The sequence below is a fragment of the Dromiciops gliroides genome, chromosome 4 (genome assembly GCF_019393635.1).
Source record: "Dromiciops gliroides isolate mDroGli1 chromosome 4, mDroGli1.pri, whole genome shotgun sequence".
NCBI lineage: Eukaryota > Metazoa > Chordata > Mammalia > Microbiotheria > Microbiotheriidae > Dromiciops > Dromiciops gliroides.
This window is the reverse complement of record NC_057864.1, coordinates 113,457,264-113,484,857: the sequence shown is the minus strand read 5'-3', so window position 1 is coordinate 113,484,857 and position 27,594 is coordinate 113,457,264. Positions and strand designations below refer to the sequence as shown.

Sequence of the window (27,594 nt, the reverse complement as noted above, 5' to 3'; positions counted from 1 at the left end):
CCAGGAAAAGAACTAATAGTTTTAATGTACCCCCTGGGTTGAATAGAACTGTTTAAAGTTTTATTTCTAGGGCTATTTGAATTGTAAATCTGCTCTTTCACTGACATATACTGTCATCAAACATGGAGTTCAAATTAAACCTCAGATATTAGTTATGTGACCCTGGCTAAGCCACTTAACCTCTGTTTGCCTCAGGTTCCTCAAGTATAAAATGAGGGTAATAGTATTTACCTATGAAGTTGTTGCGAGGACAAAATGAGATCAATCATGTAAAACACTACATAAATACTAGCTGGGCTCATCTTCATCATCCAGACACTGGGAAGAAATTTTGTTCAGTTGTGTTCAATTCTTTGTGACTTCATTTGAGTTTGTTGGTTTTTGGCAAAGATACTGGAGTGGTTTGAGATTTCCTTCTCCAGCTCATTTTACAGACGAGGAAACTGAGGCAAACAGGGTTAAGTGACTTACCCAGGGTCACACAGCTAAGTGTTTGAGGCTGGTTTTGAACTCAGGTCTTCTTCTTCATTCCAGGCCAAAGCTTTATCCACTGTACTACCTAGCTGCCCTGGGGGAAAATTTAAGGGAGATTAAAAATCCTGCTCCATGTACTTTAAAAACTTGGTCTGGGCTTGACTAATCCAGAGCTGACTGGAATCTTGATCTGGAGCCAAGTTGTGGGAGGGTAATACACTTTTTCATTGAAAACTCTTGCTGTTCCTAACCTGAAGCAATGAATATTCCATGTCATGAATTATGAATATTTAATAAAAATTAAATATCTCATACTCCCCTGGGGGTAATTCCAGACCTAAAGAAATGAAATAGGTACCTGCTTGGACCCGAACAAGTGTTTATTTACCCAAACTGAGAGGCCCAGGTGAGAAATCAAGTTTTTACTGGTTTCCACCATCTGTTTTTGAGTAGCTTATCATTATATCAGTTATTACATTCAAAGAGGTAGGGAGAGCAAAACTGGGTAAGAGTGTACAATTTAACAAGCTCAGTCAAAGGCACTTGGGCTCTATTAGGTAAAAATGCAAAGGAATATATGCATTAATCTGACTTGTTTTTTCAAAACTCAGGTCAAGTACTACCTTCTATATAGTGTGCTTTGCCAGCCCTCACCTCCCCAAATTGTATTTGTAGCATTGCTTGAAGAAACAGGAACAGGGGAACCCCAGCCAGGCTCAGCCTCCTCTTTTCTTTGCCTCTTGTCTTGAGATATACAATTAGGTCTAAGGAAAGTGGTAGCAGTAGTAGCTGACTTTGAAGTTTGCAAAGCACCTTACAAATATTATCTCATTTGATCCTCGAAACAACCTGGGTGCTATTATCATATCCATTTTACAGGTTAGGAAACAGGCAATCAGAGATTAAGGGTCACTCAGCCAGTAAGCGTCTGAGGCCAAATTTGAACTCAGATCCTGTCTCCAGATCCAAGTGCTCTATCCATTGCACCCCCTAGCTGATTATAAATCACCTTCTCCAGTGTGTTTATTTTTGCCTCATGACCTTGGACAGGTTTAGAAAGTAGTTGTAGTCAGTTATAAAAGGTTGGCAAATCCCTAGTGGAGGCCTACTGCTGTACAGGACAACTTCTGAGAGGTTGGATGTGTCTATTACTTTTATTCCAGGCCTCTTCCAGCACTTCCCAAATAATTACATCCCTGAGGGAGCTAGGGGATCAGTGAGTAGAGCACTGGGCATGGAATCAGGAAGATCTGAGTTCAAATTTCACCTCAGATACTTACTAGCTATATGACCCTGGGCAAGTCACTTAATTCAGTTTCCCCAGTTGTAAAATGGGGATAAGAGCACTTACTTCTCGGGATTGTTGTGAAGATAAAAGGAGATAATATTTATAAAATGCTTAGCACGGTGCCCGGCACATGATAGAAGCTTAAAAAGTGCTTGTTTCCTCAACTGTATTCTCAATGAGTTTTATGTAACAGCAGGTGAATTAGAACAGAAAGGGGGATGCAAACAGACTGTTTAGTGGGAAGAGGAAATGATCAGCCCAGACAGTGGAAATACAGCAGCCAATGATTTTCTGACTCCATGGGGCAGGAAAGGTGTCACCACTTAGCTGCTGGAGGGTGGCAGAACCGATTAGTGCCTTCCTCTACAGCTCAGAGCCACAGCAAGCGCTGTCTCTGGAAGGTGGGACTGCTTTATGCAAACCAGATTGAGTCCACACTACAGTGGCCACCTCTCCCCTGTCAGTGCTTTCATAACCAGAGGGTCTCCTAGTTTTTCTGAACGTATGCACTAGGGAGGAAACAAGATGGGGGTACAAGATGGATGATGCACTTGCTGCACTCCAGCTCAGCACCCTCTGCCTTCTCAGAATTCTGAGAACAATTCCAATCTTCTACACACACAGCCATCCTGGAGTTTCTCTTTTTGAGAAAATACTTCATACTATTTTCCAGATTAGACAATAATACATACAAGTGAATTCAGAGCTGGTTGGATGGCTGAGCTCAGAGAGCAGCAGTTAATGGTTCGATGTCAAGGTAACAAGGTCTCTGGTGGAGACCCTGCAGGGGTTATCAATGACTGAGATAAAGCTATACCTGGCATGGCATCAAACTGGCAATTAATACAAAGCTGGGAAGGCCAGCTAACCCGATGTGTGACAGAACCCAAGAGGATCTTGAGATGAGAGCACTGAGCTGAATCTGTGAAGGTGAGATTCAATGAAGAGATGTGAGGTGTCCAACATGTGGCCCATAGCCAGCATGGCCTGAGCCATGTTAAAACGTAACTCGGGAACATTTAACAAAATAAGTAAAAATACAACGAAAAGCAGATAACATTAAATTTTGAAAAAGAATCGACATGAAACTGCGGGGATCCTTATGTATAGTTTAGTGACCCCTGCTTCTTCTTCAGTTTGACATAACTGGCATAGTGGAGAAAAATCTGGCCTCACAGGTTCAGTCTCTCTTTTTAATGTTCAAGTGGCGATGGAAGCCTAGGAGCAAGCATGCCTTTTCCTCTTACATTTCAGAGCTTATTCAGTTCTCCTTTTTTATTTTACCCCTCACCCTACTTCCCAACCCCCACCAAAGAAAATAGGAAATTACAAGTCGTGGATGTTTTTTCAAAATAAATTCATTTCAAATTACGAATACTGGAGGACAACATACCTTAGATTCAAAGGAACATGAAAAATGTCAGTGATATTTCACACTCCAAGAAAACAAAAATGAAAAGCATTTTTTCCAGAGTTACTGAGTTCAAACAAATACATCTTATATGAGATTTCTCCAACACACTGAAGAAACAAGTTATCTTTGCAACATTTAGAAAGGCATCTTTACGGAAGCTGGCAGCATGCGCTCTTCGTGCAGCAGGCCAGGGACATTCATTTAGCCTTGTGCAGGTAGTACCTGCTATGCCAAGAAGCTTAGCCCAGGCACCCTTTCCCAGGAAGCATGGTGGAAGGTGACCTAATGAGCATGCCAGGAGGTCCAGGGAGAAGGCACAGTAATCTCTATAATGGCATAAAGGATCACTCTTGTTGATAAGTAATCCAAATGACCTGTTCCAAACAAAAGCCAATAGCAAAAGTGGTGATGAATTATTTGAGCCCAAGAGAATCAATTTTGGTATCTGGTGGAACTGAGCTCTCATCACTTCAAAAAACAACGTATCCAAACAAAATGGAATATTTACGGGAAAAAAATCAAACCTAATCATCTTTGTGCCACCTGACAAATACATCACTGAAATAATTTAATGAAAACTTTTCCCAGCCAAAGGCAATCCAATCCAAGATACAAGAGATAGTACCAGACAGCCCTTGTCCATTTAGAGTTCCAAACTACAGCTTTAGTTCACATATAGGAAATTCTCAGTTCATCTTTTTCTTTTGTCAAAGCAGGTTAAAAAAAAAAAACAACAGTTGGTTTCCTAGTAACTTAAGGGAAAACATATACACATAAGATCCATCATTTTCAAAAAGATAGTAATTCCAGTTTTAATTGTAACTTTTACAAAAATCTCAGCAAGTGCCCATTAAGTCTATAAGAGACTTAAAATAAAACACTTTTAATAATTACAGTAACATTTCTTTAAATATATTCCTGTTAATACATATTATGCTCTGAATATCAAAGGAAGTTTTACTGAGCACTTTACAACTGACCTCATCCAAAGAGGCCATTAAAAAGGACTCAAGGATCATTTGTATCCATGAAGCAGATGAATCACATAATCTCATCCAATTGCACAGGTTGGAGTATGCCTGGGGTACCAATCATCTGGTTGCACCCAACTCAACCTGGGGTAAAGTACTTAGCACTGTAAAATCTTTTGGAAATGGAAGGGAGCTTACAGATCACTGAGTCCAATTCTACTTTAACAGGTGAGAAAACAGACTTAGTGAGGTTAAATGATTTGTTAACAGTCCTTTAGTCATTTGGTAGATCTACAATGAGAACCAAGGGCTCCTGATTTTTAATCTAGTACTCTTTCCACTGTCATTCTATTGCCTATATTTGATAACATGTATTATGTCTTTGCTGAATAGAATTGATTAAAAGTTAAATATAAACCTGTACATGGATCCTGCCCAAATCAGGATTATGATTCCAACTACAAAAGGGGCACCTTTCATGAATTTTCATGTTTGGGCTAATTTATGTGTGAACATGATGCAAATAATGCAGTTATTCAAGACTCTAGATACCATTATGGCCTTTCCTTAAAAGACTTCATGCAGAATTTGAAACTTGGAAGAAGTTGAGGGCTTACAACCTGTTAGTACAGTTGTACAGTATATACAATAGAGTACAGTACAGTTTTTCAGTCAGAAACATTTACATGTCCATGGCATCCAGAATGAACACTATAGTAGGCACTGTGGAAAAACACTCAGCCAATTCTTACCTTGCACACATCAAGGAACACTCTGTCATAAGAACATGTAAGAATATCATGTATGCCTTTTTGTGGGGGAAAGAGAAGGACACTGCTCTTCTCTGACACATCCATGCACTACTCCTTGGCATCAGTGCTACACCCTGTGTTACCTGAGAGCACAGTGCCTAAAGGGTACATGGTAGATGGTGAAGAAAATGGAACCCAAAGAGTTGCAATTATAGAGTTGCAACAATTGTGCCAAGAAGTAGCTTCACTTACTGAGAAAACCTATGACTATAAAATGTGGCTTTCATTCTCTTGACAGCTTCCAAGGCAGAAATGCAAGGTGGTCATTTCACAACCAGACAGAAGTAATGTAGTGTAGTGTTATTCTATTCCTCTCATAATAAAACATGGAATGGAATTTTGACAGAATTTACTTTACACTAAATATGAAATGCAGGACTCCTTTTGGCCACTAGAGAACTCCAAGCACGTCCCCTTCATTGGCTCAGTAGCTTCATGTTTGTATACTATTAGCATACATTAAAGATGGACAGATATCATGAATATGAAGTTAAGAAAGCACACATTCGGATTTTTAGAGTCTGTCATGTTTATCTGTTTGGGGGAGAGGGCCTGGACCTGTGATTCATTAATATAGAGAACTTCTGGTGAGCAAACTTCCTGTACCAATTTAATTCAGCAATTGTTTTATAACTTAGAGAGTTGATGGAGGCCCTGAGACCACAAAGCCCAAATGTATCAGAACGAGGACTTGAACCTAGGTCTTCCTGAATCCAAGACTAATTCTTTATTCATCAATACCGGGCTGCCTGATTTTCATTTACACAGATAATAAAATACTAAGAGCATTTTGTTTTTCCTTTACTAAAAGAGAATTTAGTACCATTATTTTACTGATGTCTTAGAAAAGAACTTGCAAGGATATCCTAAATATGTTAAAGGAGAATAATATGCTCTCTATTGCCACTCTCATAGTTTAAAAAAATAGAAAAATATTCCATTTTCAAAAAGTAAATGCAGAAATGCCCTTATTTTCAGAGATGTGCTATTATAAAAAATGTAAAACTGTTTGATAAATAACAAATAGTGCTAAAATGTTGTAACCTCTTTTAGGCAAAAGTAATTGTGCATTTGTAATTCACATAATTATTTTCAAGTAGTTTCATCTCTCATAGCTTGTAGATCAATTTTGACATATCTGATTATCCCAATTCATACTACTGAGTATTACATGAAATTTGTGCATGATTTTCTACTGAACTTTTCCATTCACCTCAAATTCTTGATTCTGATTGTTTGGTCAACATAATGTTTTTTGATTTTCGATCTTTAGGACTGTTGACAGGCACCTGTACAAAGAATCACAAAACAAAATACTAATTATTATAATGCATACCATGTGAAAATATTCCTAGCAGGCTGAAAAATAATCAAATTCGAAAAAATGATTTTGCATTTAATGTACAGTTTCTTAATATTAGATAAAATAATCAAAATTTCACATACAGCTTTAATGTCCATGTTCCGAGCTCCTAAATTTACACTGTGTCTTTTCAGATCAGATTTGATTAGTGCTGAAACAGAAAGAGATACATGTTACTATAATATTTTGTCAATGAGCAATCATATTGAAGTATACTTTTCTAAAATCAGCTGAGGATAGTTTAGCTACAATCCATTATCAGAAAATTGTGTCTCCTTACTATCTCATTAGTGATACTGTTTTGGTAATCTAGACCATTAGAATAGGTAATTGGCTACATGCATATTTACTTTAAGTATGTCATTTTAAAATCACTTAAATTTGTAAATTTAAGGTAATCTTTAACAATAATATTTTTCACATCATTTAAATATTGTAATATGTTTTATTATCACTGCTCACTTTATTTTAATTTCCCTTGTGATTATTCCCTTTAAAAAAATCAACATTAGTCGATGTTTTATATGTTTATGAGACAGTTTAAAAAACTGATAGCCTGTAACATTCCCATAAATGCTTCAGAAAAATAAAGTAATCCTCCTCTAGAAGACCAAATGATAGGCTACTGTTCCCAAATAGTTAATGTATATATAAAAATCACACATTTTAAATCACACATTATCATTATAATTTTTTAACAAATAAAAAAAGCTAGGCATTCTACAAACACAAAATTAAATGCATTTGGTTTTGATTCATCCCTTCTTGATTTGGAAGAAATTCTTCTTTTCTTATCCCAGATTCTGTCTGAATCAGTTTTATACCCAAGATCAAGAAAAGACTGGCTTTCTATAGCCAATGGTTTCTATACTGTCAATTATATAATGTCCTAATGTGGGTTGAGAAGAGGTAGAAAGATGATAATGTGGGACTATGTAGAAGTCAAAGTATGATTGACACTACTATCCACACACCGGGGTAAAACATGAGAATCTGCTCCATTCGTGAAGAAATTGTTTCTGTAAAAAGGTAGCATAATTCTCCTTCCTGGCTATCCCACAAAAACTGTATATAAAAAGGAGGCTTAATCTGCCCACAATTTTGATAAGTTTTGCTATACAGCTTACTACGTTCTCCTTTTCCATGTAAAAATTTCCAATTAGAAAAGTCCGCACAATGAAAAATACAGGTATCTTTTTAAAGTATTCATATTTCTAATTCTTATTTTGTTTTCTATTCTACTAACTCATTTGAGAAATACCACTGATCACATGTCAATATTAAGAAGATAAATGATAAGTAAAGGTCTGGCAGCTGAGGGTCAGCTTAGCTAAAGTTAGCTTACATGGCTGACCACCAAGGGATTATTTTTTTTTGGCCATAAGAACTTGCAAAGACCACATATAAAATGGAGAGGGGTTGAGATGTGTAGGTGGGGAGAATACTCACACCAGTGAAATCACAGATCTTTTAAAGCATAGCAAGTTTTAATATAGTATTTCTCCCTTTCTTCCTCCAGCTTGGAGCAAGAGGGAAAATGGACTGATTGAGTGTGAATGCTAGAAAGAAGGGAGCAGAAAAAGCAAGAGAAAGAAAAGAAAAAAGCACTCTCCTTTTCCCTAGTTATGTCAAAGGGGGGGATCATGGAGTTTTAGAATTGTAGGCTACAATAGCTACAATAGTACTGGTAGACAGAAGCTATGGAATACCCAGTAACTAGCCATGAGCAGAATAAGCTGACAGGGATGAAGAACCAATACTTGACCCCAGGACCAGTGATCAGAGTATGCTTGGGCTCTTGGGATATCTTTTTGAATACTGTTTGTTCTTTATATGAGACCTGGCTTTGGAGTTCCATTTATGCCTGTTATTATTTTGTAATAAATATGTTTATGATCAAAACGCTTATTGGTTCCCTGTAAGTGATCTGATTAAAATACTCTAGAAATAAGCAAAATTCAGATTTTAAAAAGACAAAGAGAGACTCTTTTGGGAGAGACAAGACTGCACCACATGAGCTATATTCTTGAGACTTCTCCAAGGCTGAACCTCATCTGTCTGCCAAGTGTAGAGCATGTGACACTCGGGTTACATGAAGAACACATGTACATGTACTTTGATGGAACAAACATTATTTAACTTACCCGTTAAAATGATGCCTACAAATATCCATACACAAAGGAAAATATTTCCAGCATGAGGGCCATGTTTTGAAGTAAGTTTTCCTTGAGCCAATGTAAAAAAAATTCCAAATAACTGAAATAAGACAAGATAAGGAATTTTTATGGGAATGCAAAAGAATATAAACTCTTAAGAAGGCAGTAACCATGTCACTTCTGTATGTCCAGAACCTAGCACATGGTAACTAGACACATGATAAAAGCATATTGATAGAGTGAATTAAACTTGATTTTTTTTTAAGTTAGAGAGGACTTTTCCTAACAATTTTTATTTTTCTAATTTGTGTTCTAGAAATTTACTATTATAATGGACAACTCTGGATACAAAGTACTGTCTATTAGGGAACAATATTAGTGGACATCCCTCTTATACATTCTCTTAAATTTCCAGCAATGAATCTCTGGCCAGAATATGCTCAAATTTAAGAATAATCAGAAACTTACCTGTGCAGAAGCATTCAGAAGACCCGATGAAGTGCCTTCAGATTCAGGGTATGTGATTTCAACAGCAAATTCAAACCCCAAGGGGAGATAACCAGTCATGAAGAAGCTAGAAAAACATATGCACAATTATGTCAACATTAGTCACAAGGATTCTATCACACACTGGTGCAGTTCCTCTGTTTCATCTGGACACATTTTTGCCTAGACTAACATGCTAGATACAAAGATGACTGAGCTAGAAAATCCCCTGCTGTAGGTACTCTGACTATAGTAAACCCTTTCATGCATAATTTCATTTCTGTTCTGGTTATTCTAAAACACAGAGCTACTTTCCCCACTCTAGTTCATCATTCGCCCCACTACAAAGGCCACCGGCTGGATTCTCTTTTCCCTACACAAATAAGTTACTTGAGGAAAACTAAAACATTCTGGAAGACACTCATATATCTTTTCCACAAATAAAGGAATTGTAGCTTTTATGATATAAATTTAACTTCCCTCTCTATTGGCAATATGAAATGTATTGGGTGCAACATCTTTGGAAAATATGGTGTTTTCCAGAGTAAGGTGTATAATTTACAATAATGGTGAATAGTGGCAACAGTTTAAAATGCCTAATCTGCTACTGTATGGATGTTAAATAAATGCTGTTGACTGATTCATTTTGAATCCCTTTGAGCTTAGTCAAGTTTATTCCTATATTATGAATTATTGGTCCTGTATTACAGATAAGGAAACTTTGAGATTAACTAATTAGCCCAAGGCTAACTTTGTTCTAAGTTTTTTTTACATTTAATTTCTTAGACCATGCTGGTTTTTTTAATCAAATTTGTCTTTACACTTAACTAAAACTGAATTCAGCAGTTAAGTCTTTTCTATTCTCTACTTACGTAATGTGTGCATAGCAAAAAAATTAAATATTTTCCCTTTTTCGGGAGCTTTACCTGTTCAGATGCCAACAGATTTTGCAAAGTTTAAAGCACTGTTCAATGAAATGGAAGGTTTTCTTTTAAGATACTACAATAAATTCCTCAATACTATAGTACTATTTTACCTTTATCCTTTTCCTTCCTAATTCCAAAAGTCTATGACTCTAACCCAAGATTCTTACCCAAGTACTCCTCCAGTAATAAACACAATGATAAGATGTCCAAGGTTCAAGGTGAAAGTAAATATAACCATTCCAACAAAAGACAACAAGTAAACTATTAGAGTAGTCTGTCTAAAAAACAAAACAAAAACAAACAACAATTATTATTACTATTATTGTTATTAGAGTCTGAATATCCTGACCACAAAATAAACTATGGCTGGCTATTGTGATATCTGTGCAGTAACAATACTTCCTACTGGCCAAGATTCAAAACTATTATATTGCCAACAGGGAGGAGGTCAGACTTAACCACAAAAAGTAGGAGATAGTGCGTCCCTCACAAAGTCAGAGTTCATGCCTGCATAGGAAAAGGACCTTTGGAATGAATAAAAACATGGCTGTTTGTACTTTTGAAGGAGACAGCATCTTTTCTTATCGTTCAAGGCTTGGCTCAAATCCTATGTTGTCTTCAAAACTTTCTCTGACTGACTACTTTTGTCCAGAATATTCTTTCTCCTGAATTCCCATAAATACCTATTGTTGGTGCCAATGACACAATCATTTATTTCCTCTAACATTACTTGTTTTGTTAACCTTTCTTCTACCTTTATCTTATCTCCCACACTAGATTTTAAGGTATATATTATATTTGTATTATCCAAGATCACATTATGCATGCACTAGATATTCAATAAGTGTTGTAGAATCAATGAGTGAATGATATCAGGATAAGAAGAGATCCAGGATGACAGAGGAGTCATTCTTATTAACATCAACTTTATAAAATCTATAAGAGCTCAAAGAATCTTAGAATTGAAAGGAACCTTAAAGGCCAACAAATCCAAACAACTAGCCAATGTATAGAAGTAAGCTCCAATAATTACTTCTGAAATAAAGTGTATTTTTCCACGGAATTCTGAAGGTTTTTCATGTCTATGTATGAGGTTTCAAAATTTCACTTAATTTTCTACAAAATTTACAAAATTTTACAGAAACCTTAGAGAAAATTCCCTTCATATCCAAAAGTTATTAAATTATCTTTTCTTTGTTTTTGAGAGATTAGGATTGTCATCATTCTACGATTTTAGAAGATAAAATTTGAGATCCATATCTATTTCATCATTTTGAGCTCACCTCCTTTCCCTCCCACCCATCAAATCCTTTGTTTTTGGTCTAGTTGAATCCTAATAGGGATAATGGATGTTGGAATAACAACCACAAAAAGACTTAGTATTAGGGAAAAACAGGTTATCCACTGTTTATGGCTCTTTATTCATTTTCATCAAACTTTCTGAAGCTCCTTTCTCTCTTTTTTTTTAAATTTAATTTTTTTTTCTTTTTGTAGGGCAATGAGGGTTAAGTGACTTGCCCAGGGTCACACAGCTAGTTAAGTGTCAAGTGTCTGAGGCTAGATTTGAACTCAGGTCCTCCTGAATCCAAGGCCAGTGCTTTATCCACTGCACCACCCAGCTGCCCCTGAAGCTCCTTTTTCAATGAGATAATTACCATACCACTTGTAGTCAGAACTTTAAATCCAACAAATATTTACTGAGCCCCTTTTATTGAGTCTAGTACTGAGGCTGGATTTATCACTTTCTGAATGGGGTTAAAGGAGGAGGGGAGCTGCTAAAAACCACTGGGAGGCTCGTAAGTCAAAGAAAAGGAAGAAGGGAAGAATCAGTTCCTTGGATTTAGGAAGCTGCTGCTACTCTGATCAGGGATATCGATTGTAAAAAGATGGTCAAAAGTTCGAAAGTAAAATAGGTAGCCAAAATACAGAGAGTCAGCAGACATTGCTACTATAAGGATAACACACTACAATTAATTTCTGGGGAAACAAGCAACTTTTGAAGACTAGGTACTTTCATTATGCAATGATATCCCTTATATGAGAAAATAAGTTTAAAAAACAATGTATTTAAATAACGGATTGAGGCACTTAGCAGATATGAAGCCAGGGAGATCTCATTACTATGATAAAAACCATATTGAAGTCTACAACTTTCATTTAACATAATGTAACATAACACAGCATAACAGGAGAGGGAAAAAATCTTGTAGGGCTTGTCTCATATTTCTTTTAGGATCAAAACTACCTTTCTATTAAAGTCATTCTGGTTGGACCATTTACCACTTCAGAGAACGAGTTACAGCACATTTACCATTTTCACTTACTTGTATGTTTTGGTGAAGTCCAGCCATAAACCACAGAGAATGGAGCCCACCATTCCTGCCACAACTAGAGTAAGCCCAATCAGTCCAGCACTGACTTCTTCTCCCTTAAAACAGTTTTCAAATAGCATTAATTAGATACTGCCTTCAACTCAAATTGTTTTGGTTTTTTTTTATATTCCCAGACCTTCTTAGAGGAATTTTAAATAATCAAATAAAACTAATATGCAAAATTAGGAGATTTACTCTCTATAACAGGTATAAGTCTAGGTAGAGTGAAGGAGATAAGAGAAGTCTATTCAAGAAAAAAGCCCTTTTAATCTATGAAAATAATCTAAAAAGATGCAAAAAAAGTTTCTTTAATTCTATGTAGCTCAGTGATTTTTAAGGAATTTACAATTACAATTTACAATTCCTTAATTTGCAATTAAGGATTTTTAAAGGATTATAAATTGTCTAAATTCCTGAATTTAGACAATTTATAATCCTTTAAAAATTATTTTCTTCCACTAGAGGCAAAGGTATGCTGGACCAAAGTTAGAGATATTTGCTTATTTGATTCTTTTAGTTTTGTTTTTCCTTCTAACATTCTAAGATCTTTTCCTCTGTCTCTATCATCACTAATCAAATCTGCATAAATACGAATTCATTAAATTCTGTCAATGACAACTATTAAAAATGCTTCACACATTTAAATCTTTAAGAATTAATCTCAATCTCTTTTTTCAATGTAAATAAAGGAAAAATTTAATCATGTAAAAATTAATGAATTAAGAACAGACTACTTAATTATGATATTCCTTAGAGGGACCCATTGTACTACGAAATAAAAATTCTAGGCAAAATCTTACCTTATAATATGTCAAGATCATTTGATTTAATAGTGTTGAGACTGAATAAAATGACCCAGTCATAATACCTATAACAAGAGAAAACATTTAATGCACTAGTCTACAAAATATGGTAGCAGCAAAAACTTAATAAATGCAAACTGAAAATTCTTTTTTAGAGGGCTAATAAAGGGAAAGTTGTTCCCAACTCCTTTGAGAATTTGAGCTACGGAAATTGAAGGGATGCTCAGCAGTTGGGGAATGGCTTAACAAGTTGTGGTATATGATTGTAATGGAATATTATTGTGCTATAAGAAATGATAAGCAGGATAATTTCAGAAAAACCTGGCAAGACATATATGAAACTGATGCAAAGTAAAGTAAGCAGAACCAGGAGAACATTGTTATAGTAGCAGTAATATTGTACAATGAAAAGCCATGAATGACTTAGCTCTTTTCAGCAATATAATGATCTAAGACAATGCCAAAGAATTTATGAGGAAAAATGCTATCAAGCTCCAGAGAAATAACTGATGTTGTCTGACTACAGACTGAAGCATACTATTTTTCACTTTCTTTTCTCCTTTATTCTTTTCTTTCTTTGTCAAGTTTTCTTGTACAAAATTACTAATATGCACAAAAAACCCCAAACAATATTAGGGGGCAGCTAGGTGGCACAGAGGATAAAGCACCAGCCCTGGATTCAGGAGGACCTGAGTTCAAATCCGACCTCAGATACTTGACACTTACTAGCTGTGTGACCCTGGGCAAGTCACTTAACCCTCACTGCCCCACAAAAACAAACCAACAAAATGACTAATATGGAAATGTTTTGCATGACTACACATGTATGGTCTATATCAGATTGCTTACCATCTCAGGTAGAGGGGAACAGAGAGATAGAATTTGAAACTCAAAACTTTAAAAAAAACCCCTAAATGTTAAAAATTGTTTTAACATGTAATTGGCGGAAAAATAAAATATTATCTTTTAAAAAAGAATTTGAGCTAATAAAATCTATCCACCTTAATTTACTAGATATAACTAAGGTAGAATTCTGTCAAATCATAACTCATTATTCTGCTTCATTATACCAAATTCAAATCAAGTCCTTGAAACATAATAAACCACATCTTTCAAACAAAAATCCAACTATTGAGTATCTACCACATAGCTCCAACAATATGAGCAATGTAGAAGTCTAAGACAAAGTCTTCATCCTCAAGTCCTAGTTGGTGAGATATGAATAATACCATGAAACAATTACTATTAAAGTATGCATATAGTTAAATGGCTAGTGATGAATACTGCTCAAGAAAAAAGCAAGTGGTTAGTCTGCCAACCAAAAAATCCTTGGAAGATATAATAAAAAAAATCAAGTTCTGAGAGCATAGAAATGCAGAAGATGCAGGAAAATGAGGAAAACAGGAATGAGGAGAGAAAGAAAGGCTAGAAAAAAATGGCAAGAAAAAAGGATTCCAGTCATAATGAAAGAAATGAAGATATTCAAAATAATGAGACCAAAGAAAAGTATGCTAATTATGATTGGCTTTAGTTGTGTAGTCAAAATAGAAGTTGGACTGCAAGGGGCCAAAGGAATTTATTATAAAGAAAGAGAACTAGAATTGTAGCCTTTGTGTTCAAGCACCACTATAAATAAAAGTCTAAGCAGCAGCTACATTGTAAAGGGGGGGGGGGCAAACAAAAGGAGGAGTGGGCTCTCTGGTAGAGAGTAATGAGGTACTTTGTTACATTTATGCATAGAAACCCAGAATCCTCACATCAGTTCTATGGGATTAATAAATATCTCATTAATCACAGTTTAATCCAACCAAATAAAAATAACCATAGTGCTGTATACTCTATAAACATACTACATCAAAGAAAATAAAATACTTTACTTACCATAACTAATTAGCAAAAGCATAAAGGGAACATTTTTTAATAAATTCATTATTGATTGTTTATAGGAATACTCTGGGGGATTTTGTTGGACAATTGCTTGAGCTTCACTTGGTGGATACTGAGGCTTTTCTTTGAATGCTAGAAAAAGAAAAAAGTCAATTATTATATTAATGAGTGTGATTAAAGGTCTCTGATTAATTTGTGACAAAGATCTACAGAAACCTTTTTAGTAAAGTTTCTAATTTTTACCTAATTATTTGTGAAACAGAATAATTTTAACTCATTTGCCTGAGTTTATGAATATTCATTCCTCCACGGAAAAAAGAGTTGGCAATTTTAACCAAGTGGGTTGAGAAAAACACAAAAGTCATGGCATGGTTCTGCCAAATAGATGTTATTCAGTATATATTAAACGAAGACTACTTTTCAAGAAATTCTATTTCTAGACTCAATTTATTTTGTTAGAGTCAAGCTTCAGATTTAAACAAGCCTATACACCCATGTTCTTGTTAAATGTAGTGAACAAGTAAACTTCTAAAAAGCTTGATGTCCAAATTCATCACCTGATATAATTCTACCTCTGCAATTCAAAAGTCTTGTTCTAAGTCATGCATAGGGAAAGTGCTGGATCTCTAACCTACTGTTATTAATAGAAAAGCCAGGTGTTTGGCTTGAGGGTATGATATGATACATCTGGTGCCACGTACTCTTAATGCTAGTCTAGACCATTTTTTTTAGTCTAGATCATCTTGATGGGATCGAAACAGATAATAAGGTATTCTCAAACTATAATTTGCCCCAATATGGACAATGAGAGGTATGAACATTATTAGATTTTCCACCCAAATTTCTGTAAAAAGGTGCTTGGATAATATTTCTTTAGATAAGAAAGATGATATATATTAGGAAACAAAATAAGTAGGTAAAATTTGGATGGGCAAAATTCAATATTGATTCAATAATGTGAAAACGGGAAAAGGAAAGGAAAAGAATTACCAAGAGATGGGGGAGATTGCTAAAAAATAATAATTCTCTTTCCAAAATGGTTTATGTGCATAGCTGCTTGAGAGGCAGGATGATGGGCTAGATAACATTTCAAAGTTTTTTCTAACCCCAGAATTCTTCAAAATTCCTGTTTGAAAATAAAGGATCAAAAATATAAAGGCCCTTTGTTGCTCAAAAGATAGGTTCTCTAAAACCAAACTTGTAAAATTAACCTATATGTCTATTCCTGACAAGTCTTATATACAATTACATAGCAAACAACCTGAAGACATTTCATCTTCATTGTTCTTACATCAGAGAAAGTAAAATGTTTAAAACTGTTGCTGTTCCTCTTCTTCCTTTCACCCTATCTGGTTCTTTCAGTAATGGAGAAGTCTGTTGTCATTCTTTGCAAGTCCTTTTGTATTCTAGTTAGATGGAAAATGTCCCATCTTATTGTCACTGGTAATATATAATTTACATCTGTACCCTAGCCTTTTAGAACTAGAAAACTGTATACTAATGAATCAATAATAAAACTTTGAGATTAAGCTTGTTGAGTTAATTATAGCAAAATGAAGGTCTGCATGATCCTTCTCCCAAGAAATGTGAAAGAATCTTTAACTCCAAATGTTACTCACTGAATTTATTGAGTAGAACCTAGATTCTTAAACTGTGGGTTGTGACCCCAAATGGGGTCGCATAACTGAATGTGGGGGTCATGAAAAATTTGGCAATAGTAAAAGGTTATGTATACCTATTCTATATATCTACATACCTGGGATCACATAAAAATTTCTCGGGCAAAAAGGGGTCACAAGTGGAAAAAGTTTAAGAAGCCCTGGACTACAGCACATGTATGCTAACCTTATAACCACTGGTAGCTGACTACTCTCCTGGCCAAAGAGGGAAACTAACTTTTCTAGCCTCTACTGCCCATATTATTTACTTTACTTAAATATAAAATCTGAGAGAAAAGAAATCCTGGGCAATGGCATCAACCTGTCCTCCAGTTCTATTACTAGGGGAAAAGGAAAATGTTGCTTAAAATGGAGTTTTGTATTGTCCACTGGGCTGAAATAGGGATAGTTCTACCAATGACTCCAATCTCCTCCTCTTCTCTTTTCCTACCTCAACCGACACCAGTTCCAGCTAAGGTGTGCTACCCATGATTAAAGGGGTAAAAGACAAGGTGAAAATGAAGGCCTCAGCTCTAAATCTATGACCTTATATAGCTGGAGTACAAAACCTGGCTTGGAACATAGCAGGCACTTAATAAGTTTGTGGGTTCATTGATTATTAATGTGCTTAAATGTATTATTGTTTTTGATTCAGTATGACTGCTTATATCTTTCAACTATTCCAAGTATCACTATGTAATACTCAAAGAAATTTGCACACCACGGACTTGTAACTGCCATGATCAAGTTCAGTAAATGCAGCCCTAAGTGTATTAGCATCATCACTTATAAAACATGTTATCATATAGACTTTAAATTACAACAAGGCAGAGATTAAATTGAAAATAATATGCTGACGCTTCACAATACCATCATCTAGGGGCAGCTATGTGGTGCAGTGGATAAAGCACTGGCTCGAGTCAGGAGGACCTGAGTTCAAATTCAGCCTCAAACACTTAACATTACTAGCTGTGTGACCCTGGGCAAGTCACTTAACCCCAACTGCCTCACCAAAAAAAACCAAAACCAAAAACAAAAACCCAACACAATACCATCATCTGTTTTACAGTAGAATGAGCTCAAACAACTGTCCTAAGTTCCTCCATGTCTAAGCATGCAATCTTCCTTCTTTTTGTATCTCCCCTTCTAGCCCACAAGCTCCATGAGGTTAAAGACCACATGCTCCTTTACCTGCTTCATTGCCTGGCATAGTGCTTTGAGCATTGCTGATGCTCAAGAAACTTGTTAAAATGTTTTAATGGTCAAAAACTGATTGGTTTTGCATCTTTTCTAAAGGAATTTACTTGCTGGAAATGCCAGACAAATCTTATCCCAATATTATTTCACTTACTTAAAATAGAAACAGGGGCCACTAAATCACACATAAGGAATAGGGATGTAGAAAACCACATGATATTATCTATGCTTTATTGTATTTTTATTATTTTGTTAAATATTTCCCCAATACATTTTAATCTGATTCAAAGTGCACTCAGGAGTGTTGGAGGCTGCATGTTTGATACTTCTGCTCTAAAGTATTAAGTCATCTGCAAATAGATATTATTTTGCCTCATTGCTGCCTATGCTTTGTTTCATTAATGGAGCTTGATCAGGTACCTACTCTCCTCTTTTAGCAAATAATTTCTGTAATATAAGAGTTAATCATCATTTGAATATCTGATAGAATCTATCTAGGCAGATGGATTTTATTTTTCCCATCAGGACATGTTTTCTATCTACTATTCCACTGTATCTCTTAATGTCTTACATGCCACAAGAAGCCTATTCTTTTGATAGGGTACAATGGACTACACAGGCCATTTGGGCAGCAGGTATTTCTATGATTACAGTGTTCTGCTAATTCTTTTTCTCCACTCCTACTACAAAATCTTACACCTGCAACAAAATTTTATTAAAAAGTAACATTAAGGGGCAGCTAGGTGGCACAGTGGATAGAGCACCGGCCCTGGAGTCAGGAGTACCTGAGTTCAAATCCGGCCTCAGACACCTAACACTTACTAGCTGTGTGACCCTAGACAAGTCACTTAACCCCAATTGCCTCACTAAAAAAAAAAGAAAAAGGAAAAAAAAAAGTAACATTAAGGGGGCAGCTAGGTGGCACAGTGGATAGAGCACCGGCCCTGGATTCAGGAGTACCTGAGTTCAAATCCGGCCTCAGACACTTAACACTTACTAGCTGTGTGACCTTGGGCAAGTCACTTAACCCTCATTGCCCAACCAAAAAAAAAAAGTAACATTAAAATTACAAATTATGTAAACACATATGCTTTTACTTTCTCACATCAACCACAGAAAACAAACATTTGGAAGTAGGAAGGATGAAAGATAAGAGTTTTGCATGTTAACAAGAAATAAAAAGTACAAAACAATCATTTTTTAAAGGCACAGAAAAATATCCTAATCTGATTGGAAGGCCAAATGTAAGTAAGCAGTTTTAAAATGGCTACCATAAAAGCAGATTTCTAAATTATCTCTTTTCCAAATAAAACTTTCTAAGGCAGCAAGAATAGGTCATAGATAATTATAGATCCTATTTCATTCCTTTTAAATATATTCACATGCTAGAAAGTTGCAATCTTAAATTGATATAAAAATTCAGTACATAAAGTGATGGGAAACCCAAGGCAAATTGATGTTTCTGAATACTTAACATAACTGCCATGACTACCTACAGTTTTTAATCAGTTTTATGGGAAATTAAGGATGTGGACTGTACCTCCGGGACCCTCAGTTTTCATTTATGGAGGTAGTCTATGATGAGGCATTCTGCATAGTCTTCAGCCAAACATGTTTTGTTTGTGAGAACTATTTTCCATAAAAGTAGTCTTTCATTAGTGTTATATTCACAATAAGAAAAATAAAATATGGACAGACATATAAGAATCACATTGACATTAAAATGACAGGTATTTTACAATAAAGAACCATTTTTATTGATACTTCTTTCTTCAATCAGCAAATATTTATCAAGTTCCTTAGAATAGTATGGTAGGAAAAGAGTTGGATTTGGGGTCAAAAGATGTGGGTTCAAATTGTGGCCCTGCCACTCACTACCTGTGTGACTTTGAGAAAATCACTTAACTCAGTTTTCTCAGCAGTAAAATGAGGAAATTGGATTATACAGCATTGAAGGTGTCTTTCAGCACTGTTATGCTTCTGAGTTAGTACAGGCCCAGTGGTGTTATTTTCCCTTTGAATTTCATTGCTAGAATTTAATAATAATTTAACAAGTTTCAGCAATTTCCCCCCCTGAAGTCACAGAATTGTTTCCCCTTAAAAAACAAAAACTTTAAAAGCCGACCTTCCCAGAGCTTCTTCCCAACTGACGGCAGCAGTTTGCAGCTGATTTTGACTGACTGCTTCAGTGCAGGACCAGACGAGATCGAGAACACTCAGTGATGAATGTCTGCAGCAGCCCGAGTGGCCTAACAAGCAGATATTTGCCACAGTTGGAAATTCTGACCAACAACCTGCTGCTGCCCAAGATTTGCCCAACATTTTCAGACTGAGTTAATGTTAGAGAGAGGAGGATGGGGGGAGGGGAACAACAGAGTCCCTGGAAAGGATTATCATTAAAGGGAGGGAGAGGTCCATATATATAAAACTTAAAAAAAAAGCACAAGTCCGATCCTGAACAGGTTAGGATAAGATGAAAATATTAGAGGAAAGAAGAAATGACCAGTAGGCAATAATCTTTTAAAACCAGCAGGTTAGCAAGATGAGCTGAAAAATTAGTAGAAATATGAGATTAACTAGAATTACAATTCAGTACATTATTAAAAAGATTAAACTGAGTAAAAGATATTCCTGGGTTACTGTCATGGCATTCCAAAAATAAGGTGTTATGTATGGCATGAACCGAAAGCAAGCGAATGACATCTGAAATATTATGAGTATGAAACTTTAATACAGACGAGCCTTTTTTACATTCCTCTACCACATTCACTCTACTTAAATTGTAGGAAAAACAAGTTTGCTTACCAATTATTGTTAGTAGGAATAAAAGGGTGGCAATTGATGCTGTTCCATAGAACATGATGTTGATATTGTGTGCCATGAGAGAACTGTCATTCTTTGTGTTGGGCACCAAAACTGGTGGTAACAAAAAGCCAACTGCAACACCAAGCTATAAAATATATAACAAAATAAATGACTGTAAAAACTGTTCATCACAGACTCTTTCCCAAAACTCCCAAAAGGTACAGAAATTTAACAGAACATCAATGTTAAGAAGAGTTACTGATAACTCACATCTGCTTTCTTTCCATGTTTTCTTTAATAAAAGATAATTATCCTAGAATCAACTTAAAACAGGAAAAGATTATTTTTTTTTAAATGTACTTGGTCGGGGCAGCTAGATGGCACAGTGGATAGAGCACCGGCCCTGGAGTCAGGAGTATCTGAGTTCAAATCCAGCCTCAGACACCTAACACTTATTAGCTGTGGGACCCTGGGCAAGTCACTTTAACCCCAATTGCCTCACTAAAAAAAAGAACAAAACAAACAAAGAAAAAAATGTACTTAATCAACCCCATGGAACAAATCCAATAACTTTTACTTCACTGACTTGGTTTTAGACACTCAAAAGTTTCTACTTCAAAGTGCTATTAGTTTGAATCCTCAGTTTTTCACTGAATCTCGGAATTTTAGAGTTGAGAGGTATTCAGTCTACTCCATACATAAAAAATAATTCCCTCTGGAACACAATATTCAAAAGCAATCAGTGAGGCAGCTAGGTGGCACAGTGGATAAAGCACCGGCCCTGTATTCAGGAGTTCCTGAGTTCAAATCCGGCCTCAGACACTTGACACTTACTGGCTGTGTGACCCTGGGCAAGTCACTTAACCCCAATTGTCTTACTGGAAAAAAAAGAAAAGAAAAGAAAAGAAAAGAAAAGAAAAGAAAAGAAAAGAAAAGAAAAGAAAAGAAAAGAAAAGAAAAGAAAAGAAAAGAAAAGAAAAGAAAAGAAAAGAAAAGAAAAGAAAAGAAAAGAAAAGAAAAGAAAAAGCAATCACCCATACTTTGATTGGAGACCTCCAAAGAAGAGGCACCATTACTTCAGCCTGTTCCATTTTTTGATAGCTCTCAAGTTTTTCCTCATATTTAGCCAACATTTGCTTTTTTCCCCCAGCTTCTACCTTTTACTCCAAATTCAACCCTTTGGAACTAAGCCAAACAAATTTAATGCCTTTTCTGCACCACAGCCCTTCAAATATCTGAAGACAGTGATCATATTTCCCCTTTCCCTCAAAGTATTCTTTTCTCCAGGCTACTAAGTAGCACCAGTTCCTTCAACCAACCCTCCTGTGGAATAAACTTGAGATCTTTCTCTTATATGTCCTTCTCCAGACACTCTCCAGGAGGCCAGAACTGAACACTATGGATGTGGTCTCACCGGGGCAGAGTACATGAGGGTGACTGAATCCACATTCCTGGATGTGTGGCAATGGAAAGGCTGTCCTTGGATAGATAATTAAGCAGATAAAAATCAAACACAATGGCTTAGTTTAAGAGGTAGGTGAATTCCTAGTGTAAGATTAATAGGTACTTTTAAATAGTTTTTAATTTTAGAAGAAATTGTGTCAATCATCGTAAGGAATCATTCTGATGTAATGGAAAGAATGCTAGTCTTAGAATCAAGAATGACAGGAGTTCAATCTCTACTTTTACTAGTTATACAACTGGTACGTTGATGCTCCTCAGTTTGTCTGTGTGTAAAATAGGGATACTGCCCTCCTTGGGTTGTCTTATACAGTGATCTTAAGCAACCAATAAACACTTATTAAGTACTTACTATGTGCAGGGCACTGTGCTAAGTGCTAGGGGAACAAAAAGAGGCTCAAGACAAGCCATGCCCTTTAAGGAGCTTATAGTCTAATGGGGAGACAGCATGCGAACAAAACAAGCTATGTATAGGAGAAATGGAAAATAATTATCAAAAGGAAGGCACTGGGGCAGCTAGGTGGCGCAATGGATAAGGCACTGGCCTTGGATTCAGGAGGACCTGAGTTCAAACCCAGCCTCAGACACTTACTAGCTGTGTGACCCTGGGCAAGTCACTTAAACCCCATTGCCCTGCAAAAACAAAACAAAACCAAAACAAAAGGAAGGCACTGGAATTAAGAGGGGTTGAGGAAGACTTTCTGTAGAAGGTGTATTTTATTTGGGTAATCTACGTAAATTACTTTTCAATTTCATAAATAACAGATCCCCTCATTTTATTGATGAGAAAATGTCTGCTCCAAAAGGTTAGTGACATACTCAAAGGTTGCACACAATGAGTTTAAGAGCCTTCTTCATTTTATGGAGGAGAAAATTTCAATTCAAAAAGATTAGTGACATGCCTACAAGTATGTTTAAGAGCTCCCTTCACCTCTTCATGGATGAGGAAACTGAGTTCAAGATGGTTAGTGATATGCCCAAAGATCAAATAGGGAGTTTAAGAGACTCCCTCAGGCAGAGCCAAGATGGCAAAGGAGAGGCAGTAACCCACCTGAGTTCTATCAACATTCTCCTCCAAACAATTTTAAAAGAATGGTGATAGAGCCAACAAAAGGTTAGAGTGAGACATTTTTCCAGCTTAAGACAATTTAGGAGATCAGCAGGAGAGGTCTGTGACACCAGGGTTGGGGCTGGCCCAGAGTGTACATGACAGCGACAGGTCTTAGAGGAGATTGCAACAGCAGCAAGAACTTTGGAAGCTTTCAGCCCAGAGATGGAAACTTTTTAGAAGGAGATTATCAGGACCCTTTGCTGGGGCTGGGTGCAGCTTGAATGCCCATAGGCAGTTCTAGGTTGTATTTCCAGGGTGAAGAGGAGTGCTTGTGGTGGGTCACAAGGGAGCAAGTACCCTGGTCACAGTTCCAGAGCTGAGAGGAATGCCTGTGGCTACCAGAGAGCAGGGGACCTGATTACAATTCCACAGCAAAGAGGAGTGCTAGTGCATGTGGCTACAGGGGAGCAGGGACTTTTCCTGGCTAAAGACCAGAGTGCAGACAAGGAAAGGAGTGACTATACCTCTCAGCAGATCACACCACCTTGAAAGCCCCCAAAACTTGCAGACCCCCAGAACTAGCTCTGAAAACAGCAGCATGAAAAAGACTGAAGCTTGGGACAGATGAGCAGAGCCCAACTTTTAACAAAAAGTTAAAAGTCTATTTCTAGCCTGTTTCTTAACAGGCTGGAAAAATGAGCAAACAAAAACAAAAACAAAAAAACAAAAAAACTTGACCATAAAAAGCTACTATGGTAGCAGGGAAAGCCAAGACATAAACTCAGAAGACAATGTGAAAACAGCTACCAAAAAAGCTTCTGAGTAAAATGCTAATTGGACTCAAGCCCAACAAGAATTCCTAGAAGAGTTAAAGAAAGAGATAAGAGTGGTAGAATAAAAATTGGGAAAAGAAATGACAGAGATGCAACAAAATTATAAAAATAGAATTAAGAGCTTGGTAAAAGAGGAACAAAAAATATTGAAGAAAACAACATACATATACATACACATACACAAACACACAGTTAGCTGGGTATAGAAATAAATCTTATCCAAAAAGGAGAAAAGAGGGGAAGGGGATAAGAGAAAGGTTGGAAGTGGAAGGTGGGGGAATGATAAGGGGAATGATAAAAAGGAGGGTGGATTAAGGGAGGCAATGATCAGAAGCAAAACAGACTTTTGAGGAGGGACCAGATAAAAAGAAAGAGAGAAGGATAAACAGAAGAAAATAGGATGGAGAGAAATACCGTTAGTAATCATAACTGTGAATGTAAATGGGATGATAAAACCAAAGCAGATAGAATGGATTAGAAACTAGAATTCAACAATGTGTTGTTTAAAAGAGACACCAGAAATAGATACCAACACAGAGTTAAAATAAGGGGTGGAAAAGCATCTATTATGTGAGCAGAATTAAAAAAAAAAAAATCAGGAATAGTAATCATGATCTCAGACAAAGCAAAAGTAAACATACCTAATTAAAAGAGATAATTAGGGAAATTATCTTTTGCTAAAGGTACCATATACAAAGAATATTTTTTAAAAAGTACAGCAAGTTTCTCTGAAAGACCTCAATTCTCAACTATATAGGGAAATGAGTCAAATTTATAAAAATAAGAGTCATACCCCAATTAATAAATGGTCAAAAGGTCTGAACAGTTTTGAGAAGATGAAATCAAAGCTATCTGTAGTCATTTGAAGAAATGCTCTAAATCCCTTTTGATGAGAGCAAATTAAAACAACTCTTAGGTATCACCTCATAACTATGAAATTTGCTAATAGGACAGAAAAGGAAAATGATAAATGTGGGAAAACTGGGACACTAATGCACTACTGTGGAGTTATGAGCTGATCCAATCATTCTGGAGAACAATTTGGAACTATGCCCAAAGGGTTATAAAACTGTGCATACCCTTTGACTTAGCAATACCACTACTAGGTATGCACCCCAATGAAATCAAAGTAAAAAGAAAAAGATCTCTAAGTACAAAAATATCTATAGCATCTTTTTTTGTAGAGACAAAAAACTGGAAATTAAGAACATGTTCATTAACTGGGAAATAGCTGAACAAAATATGGCATATTATTGTTTTGGAGTACTATTGTGCTATAAGAAATGATGAGCAGGATGCTCTCAGAAAAACCTGGAAAGACTTTGATCCAAGATAACTCTGAAGGACTTATGATAAAAAATGTGATCCATCTCTAGAGAAAGAACTGATGGTGTCTGAATACAGACTGAAGCATAATTTTTTTAAAGTTTATTTTTCTTAAGGTTTTTTTTTGGTCTGTTTTCTTTCACAACCTAATATGGAAATGTTTTGTATGATTACACATGTAAAACATATCGAATAGCTTGCCTTCTTAAGGGGGGGCGGAATTTGGAGAACAAAGTTTTAAAAACTGATATTAAAATTGCTTTTACATGTAATTGGGGAAAAATAAAATTCTAAACAAATTAAAAAGTTTTTAAAAAAAAATAAATGATGAGCAGGATGGTTTCTGAAAGACATGAGAAGACCTATATGAACTGATGCAAAATAAAATAAGCAGAACCAGGAGATCACTATATATAGTAACAGCAATATTGTAATGAAAATCAACTGTGAAAAACTTAAATGCTCTTTTCAATACAATGATCTAAGACAATTCTAAAGGACTCATGATGAAAAAATACTATCGCCCTCCAGAGAGAACTAATGAACTCTGAGTACAAATTGAAATATAATTTTTCACTTTATTTTTTTGTGTGATATGGCTAATACGGAAAAATGTTTTGCATGATTTCACATGTATAAATGATATCAACTGTTTGCCTTTTTACTGGGTGGGTGTGGGAAAGGGTAGGAGGGAGAGAATCTGGAACTCAAAAGAATGTTGAAAATAATAAAAATTTTTTAAAAGTGCTTTTTAGGTAATCCATAAAAAAGGGTAGCTAGGTGGTATAGTAATCAGGAAGACCTGAATTCTGAAATCCAGCCTCAAGACACTTCACTAGCTGGGCAAGTCTTTTAATGAACTCTGCCTTGGTTTCCTCATCTGTAAAATGAGCTGGAGAAGAAAATGGCAAACCAAAAATGGTACCTTTCCCCAGAAAACCCCAAATGCGGTCATGAAGAGTTGGCTATAAATTGGATAATCCTAAACAATCTCCTCCCAAAAAAAAGAGATGCCTTCATTTGATGGATGAGACAGCATTCTTGACATGCCCACAGTTCACACTTTTAAGAAACACCCTCTTATTTAGTGGATTAGAGAACTGTCGTTCAAAAAGGTTAGGGCCAAGCCCACAGGTCCTACAGTGAGTAAAAGGTACACCCTTTATTTGATGAATGAGAAAACTTCAGCTCAAAGTTCGTGCCATGCCCACTCATACAGGGGGTTTAAAGAGACCCTCTTATTTTATGGAGAGAAGCCTGGCTAAAACAGGTTAGTGAGTGCCATGCCCACAGGTCACACTGGCCGCTCGATGGCTGGGCTACCTCAAGAACTGACGATTCTTTTCCCACAGCATCCGAACCTTCATCAATTTCAAGCCTTCCTAAAGGGCCTGTACCTCCATCCATCCATTCATTCATTCATTCATTCATTCATTCATTCATTCATTCATTCATTCATTCATTCATTCATTCATTCCTCCCCTCCCCTCCAAGTGGCCCCTGCACGACCTCTGCCCCGGGGTCTGGCCCTGCCCTTCCTTACCTGGTTCCCCAGCACAGCCGTGGCACAGGCAGTGGACACCTCCCGGGGTCCGAACCACACGGAGGCCACATGGGAGGGCAAGCCCAAGATGAACACCTGTGCCACGGCGCACAGGCACTGGCCCAGCATGGTGACCCAATAGAGGTCCCTGGCCACGCTGCCGCACTTGACCCAGGCGCCCAGGGCGTTGAAGCCCGAGCCCAGCAGGGCCGTGAGGCGCAGGCCGCCCTTGTCCAGCAGCCAGGTGGCGGGGAAGATGAAGGGCACGTAGGCCAACATGTAGATCATGGAGAGCCAGTCGATGTCCGTCAAGGGCACGTCGTAGAAGTCCTCGAAGACGTTGCTGATGATGCTGTACTGGATCCACTGGAAGGCGTTGACCAGCGAGTACAGGCTGAAAATGAGGAGCACGACGAAGCGCCGCCGAGACAGCGCCGTGCGCCGGCCGCGGCCCCCCTCCTCCGCCTCCGCCTCCGCCTCCGCCTCGGCCTGGCCGCCGCGGGGAAGCAGGGGGACCAGTCGGGCCTGGGGCTCCTCCTCCTCTTCCCCGGGCTGGGGCTTGTGGAAGTCCCCCGCGGCGGCTTCGCAGAGCACCGGGTTCCCGTTCGCCGCGGCCTGGCAGGTTCCATTCGCCCGCTTGTCCTCCGACTCCCCCTCGGCCCTTAGGTGGCTGTTTGAGCTGGGAGTCCCGACCTCCGCCAGGTTTTCCTCCGCCTGCTCCGCCGCCGCGGCCGCTTGGGTCATGTCCCTCGGGGCGCTTAGGGCAGG

At 37.1% G+C, this 27,594-nt stretch overlaps 1 protein-coding gene across 3 annotated transcripts; it reads right to left on the bottom strand.

The window, feature by feature from the left end:
• Window positions 1-3,114: 3,114 nt before the first annotated feature.
• FLVCR1 (FLVCR heme transporter 1) lies at window positions 3,115-27,594 on the bottom strand. 3 transcript variants are annotated; one of them, XM_043963410.1, is made up of 10 exons: window positions 26,827-27,594; window positions 20,613-20,757; window positions 14,947-15,084; window positions 13,063-13,130; window positions 12,215-12,318; window positions 10,058-10,168; window positions 8,947-9,052; window positions 8,467-8,578; window positions 6,399-6,473; window positions 3,115-3,545 (listed from the first exon to the last, which is right to left on the bottom strand). In XM_043963410.1, exons 1-10 carry the CDS (start codon window positions 27,568-27,570, stop codon window positions 3,163-3,165), a joined length of 1,986 nt encoding a protein of 661 aa, XP_043819345.1. In that variant the 5' UTR covers window positions 27,571-27,594; the 3' UTR covers window positions 3,115-3,162. The 3 variants fall into 3 exon arrangements, with proteins under 3 accessions (XP_043819345.1, XP_043819343.1, XP_043819344.1); XM_043963408.1 differs by having other exon boundaries at window positions 3,117-6,248; window positions 6,406-6,473; XM_043963409.1 differs by lacking the exon at window positions 10,058-10,168 and having other exon boundaries at window positions 3,117-6,248; window positions 6,406-6,473.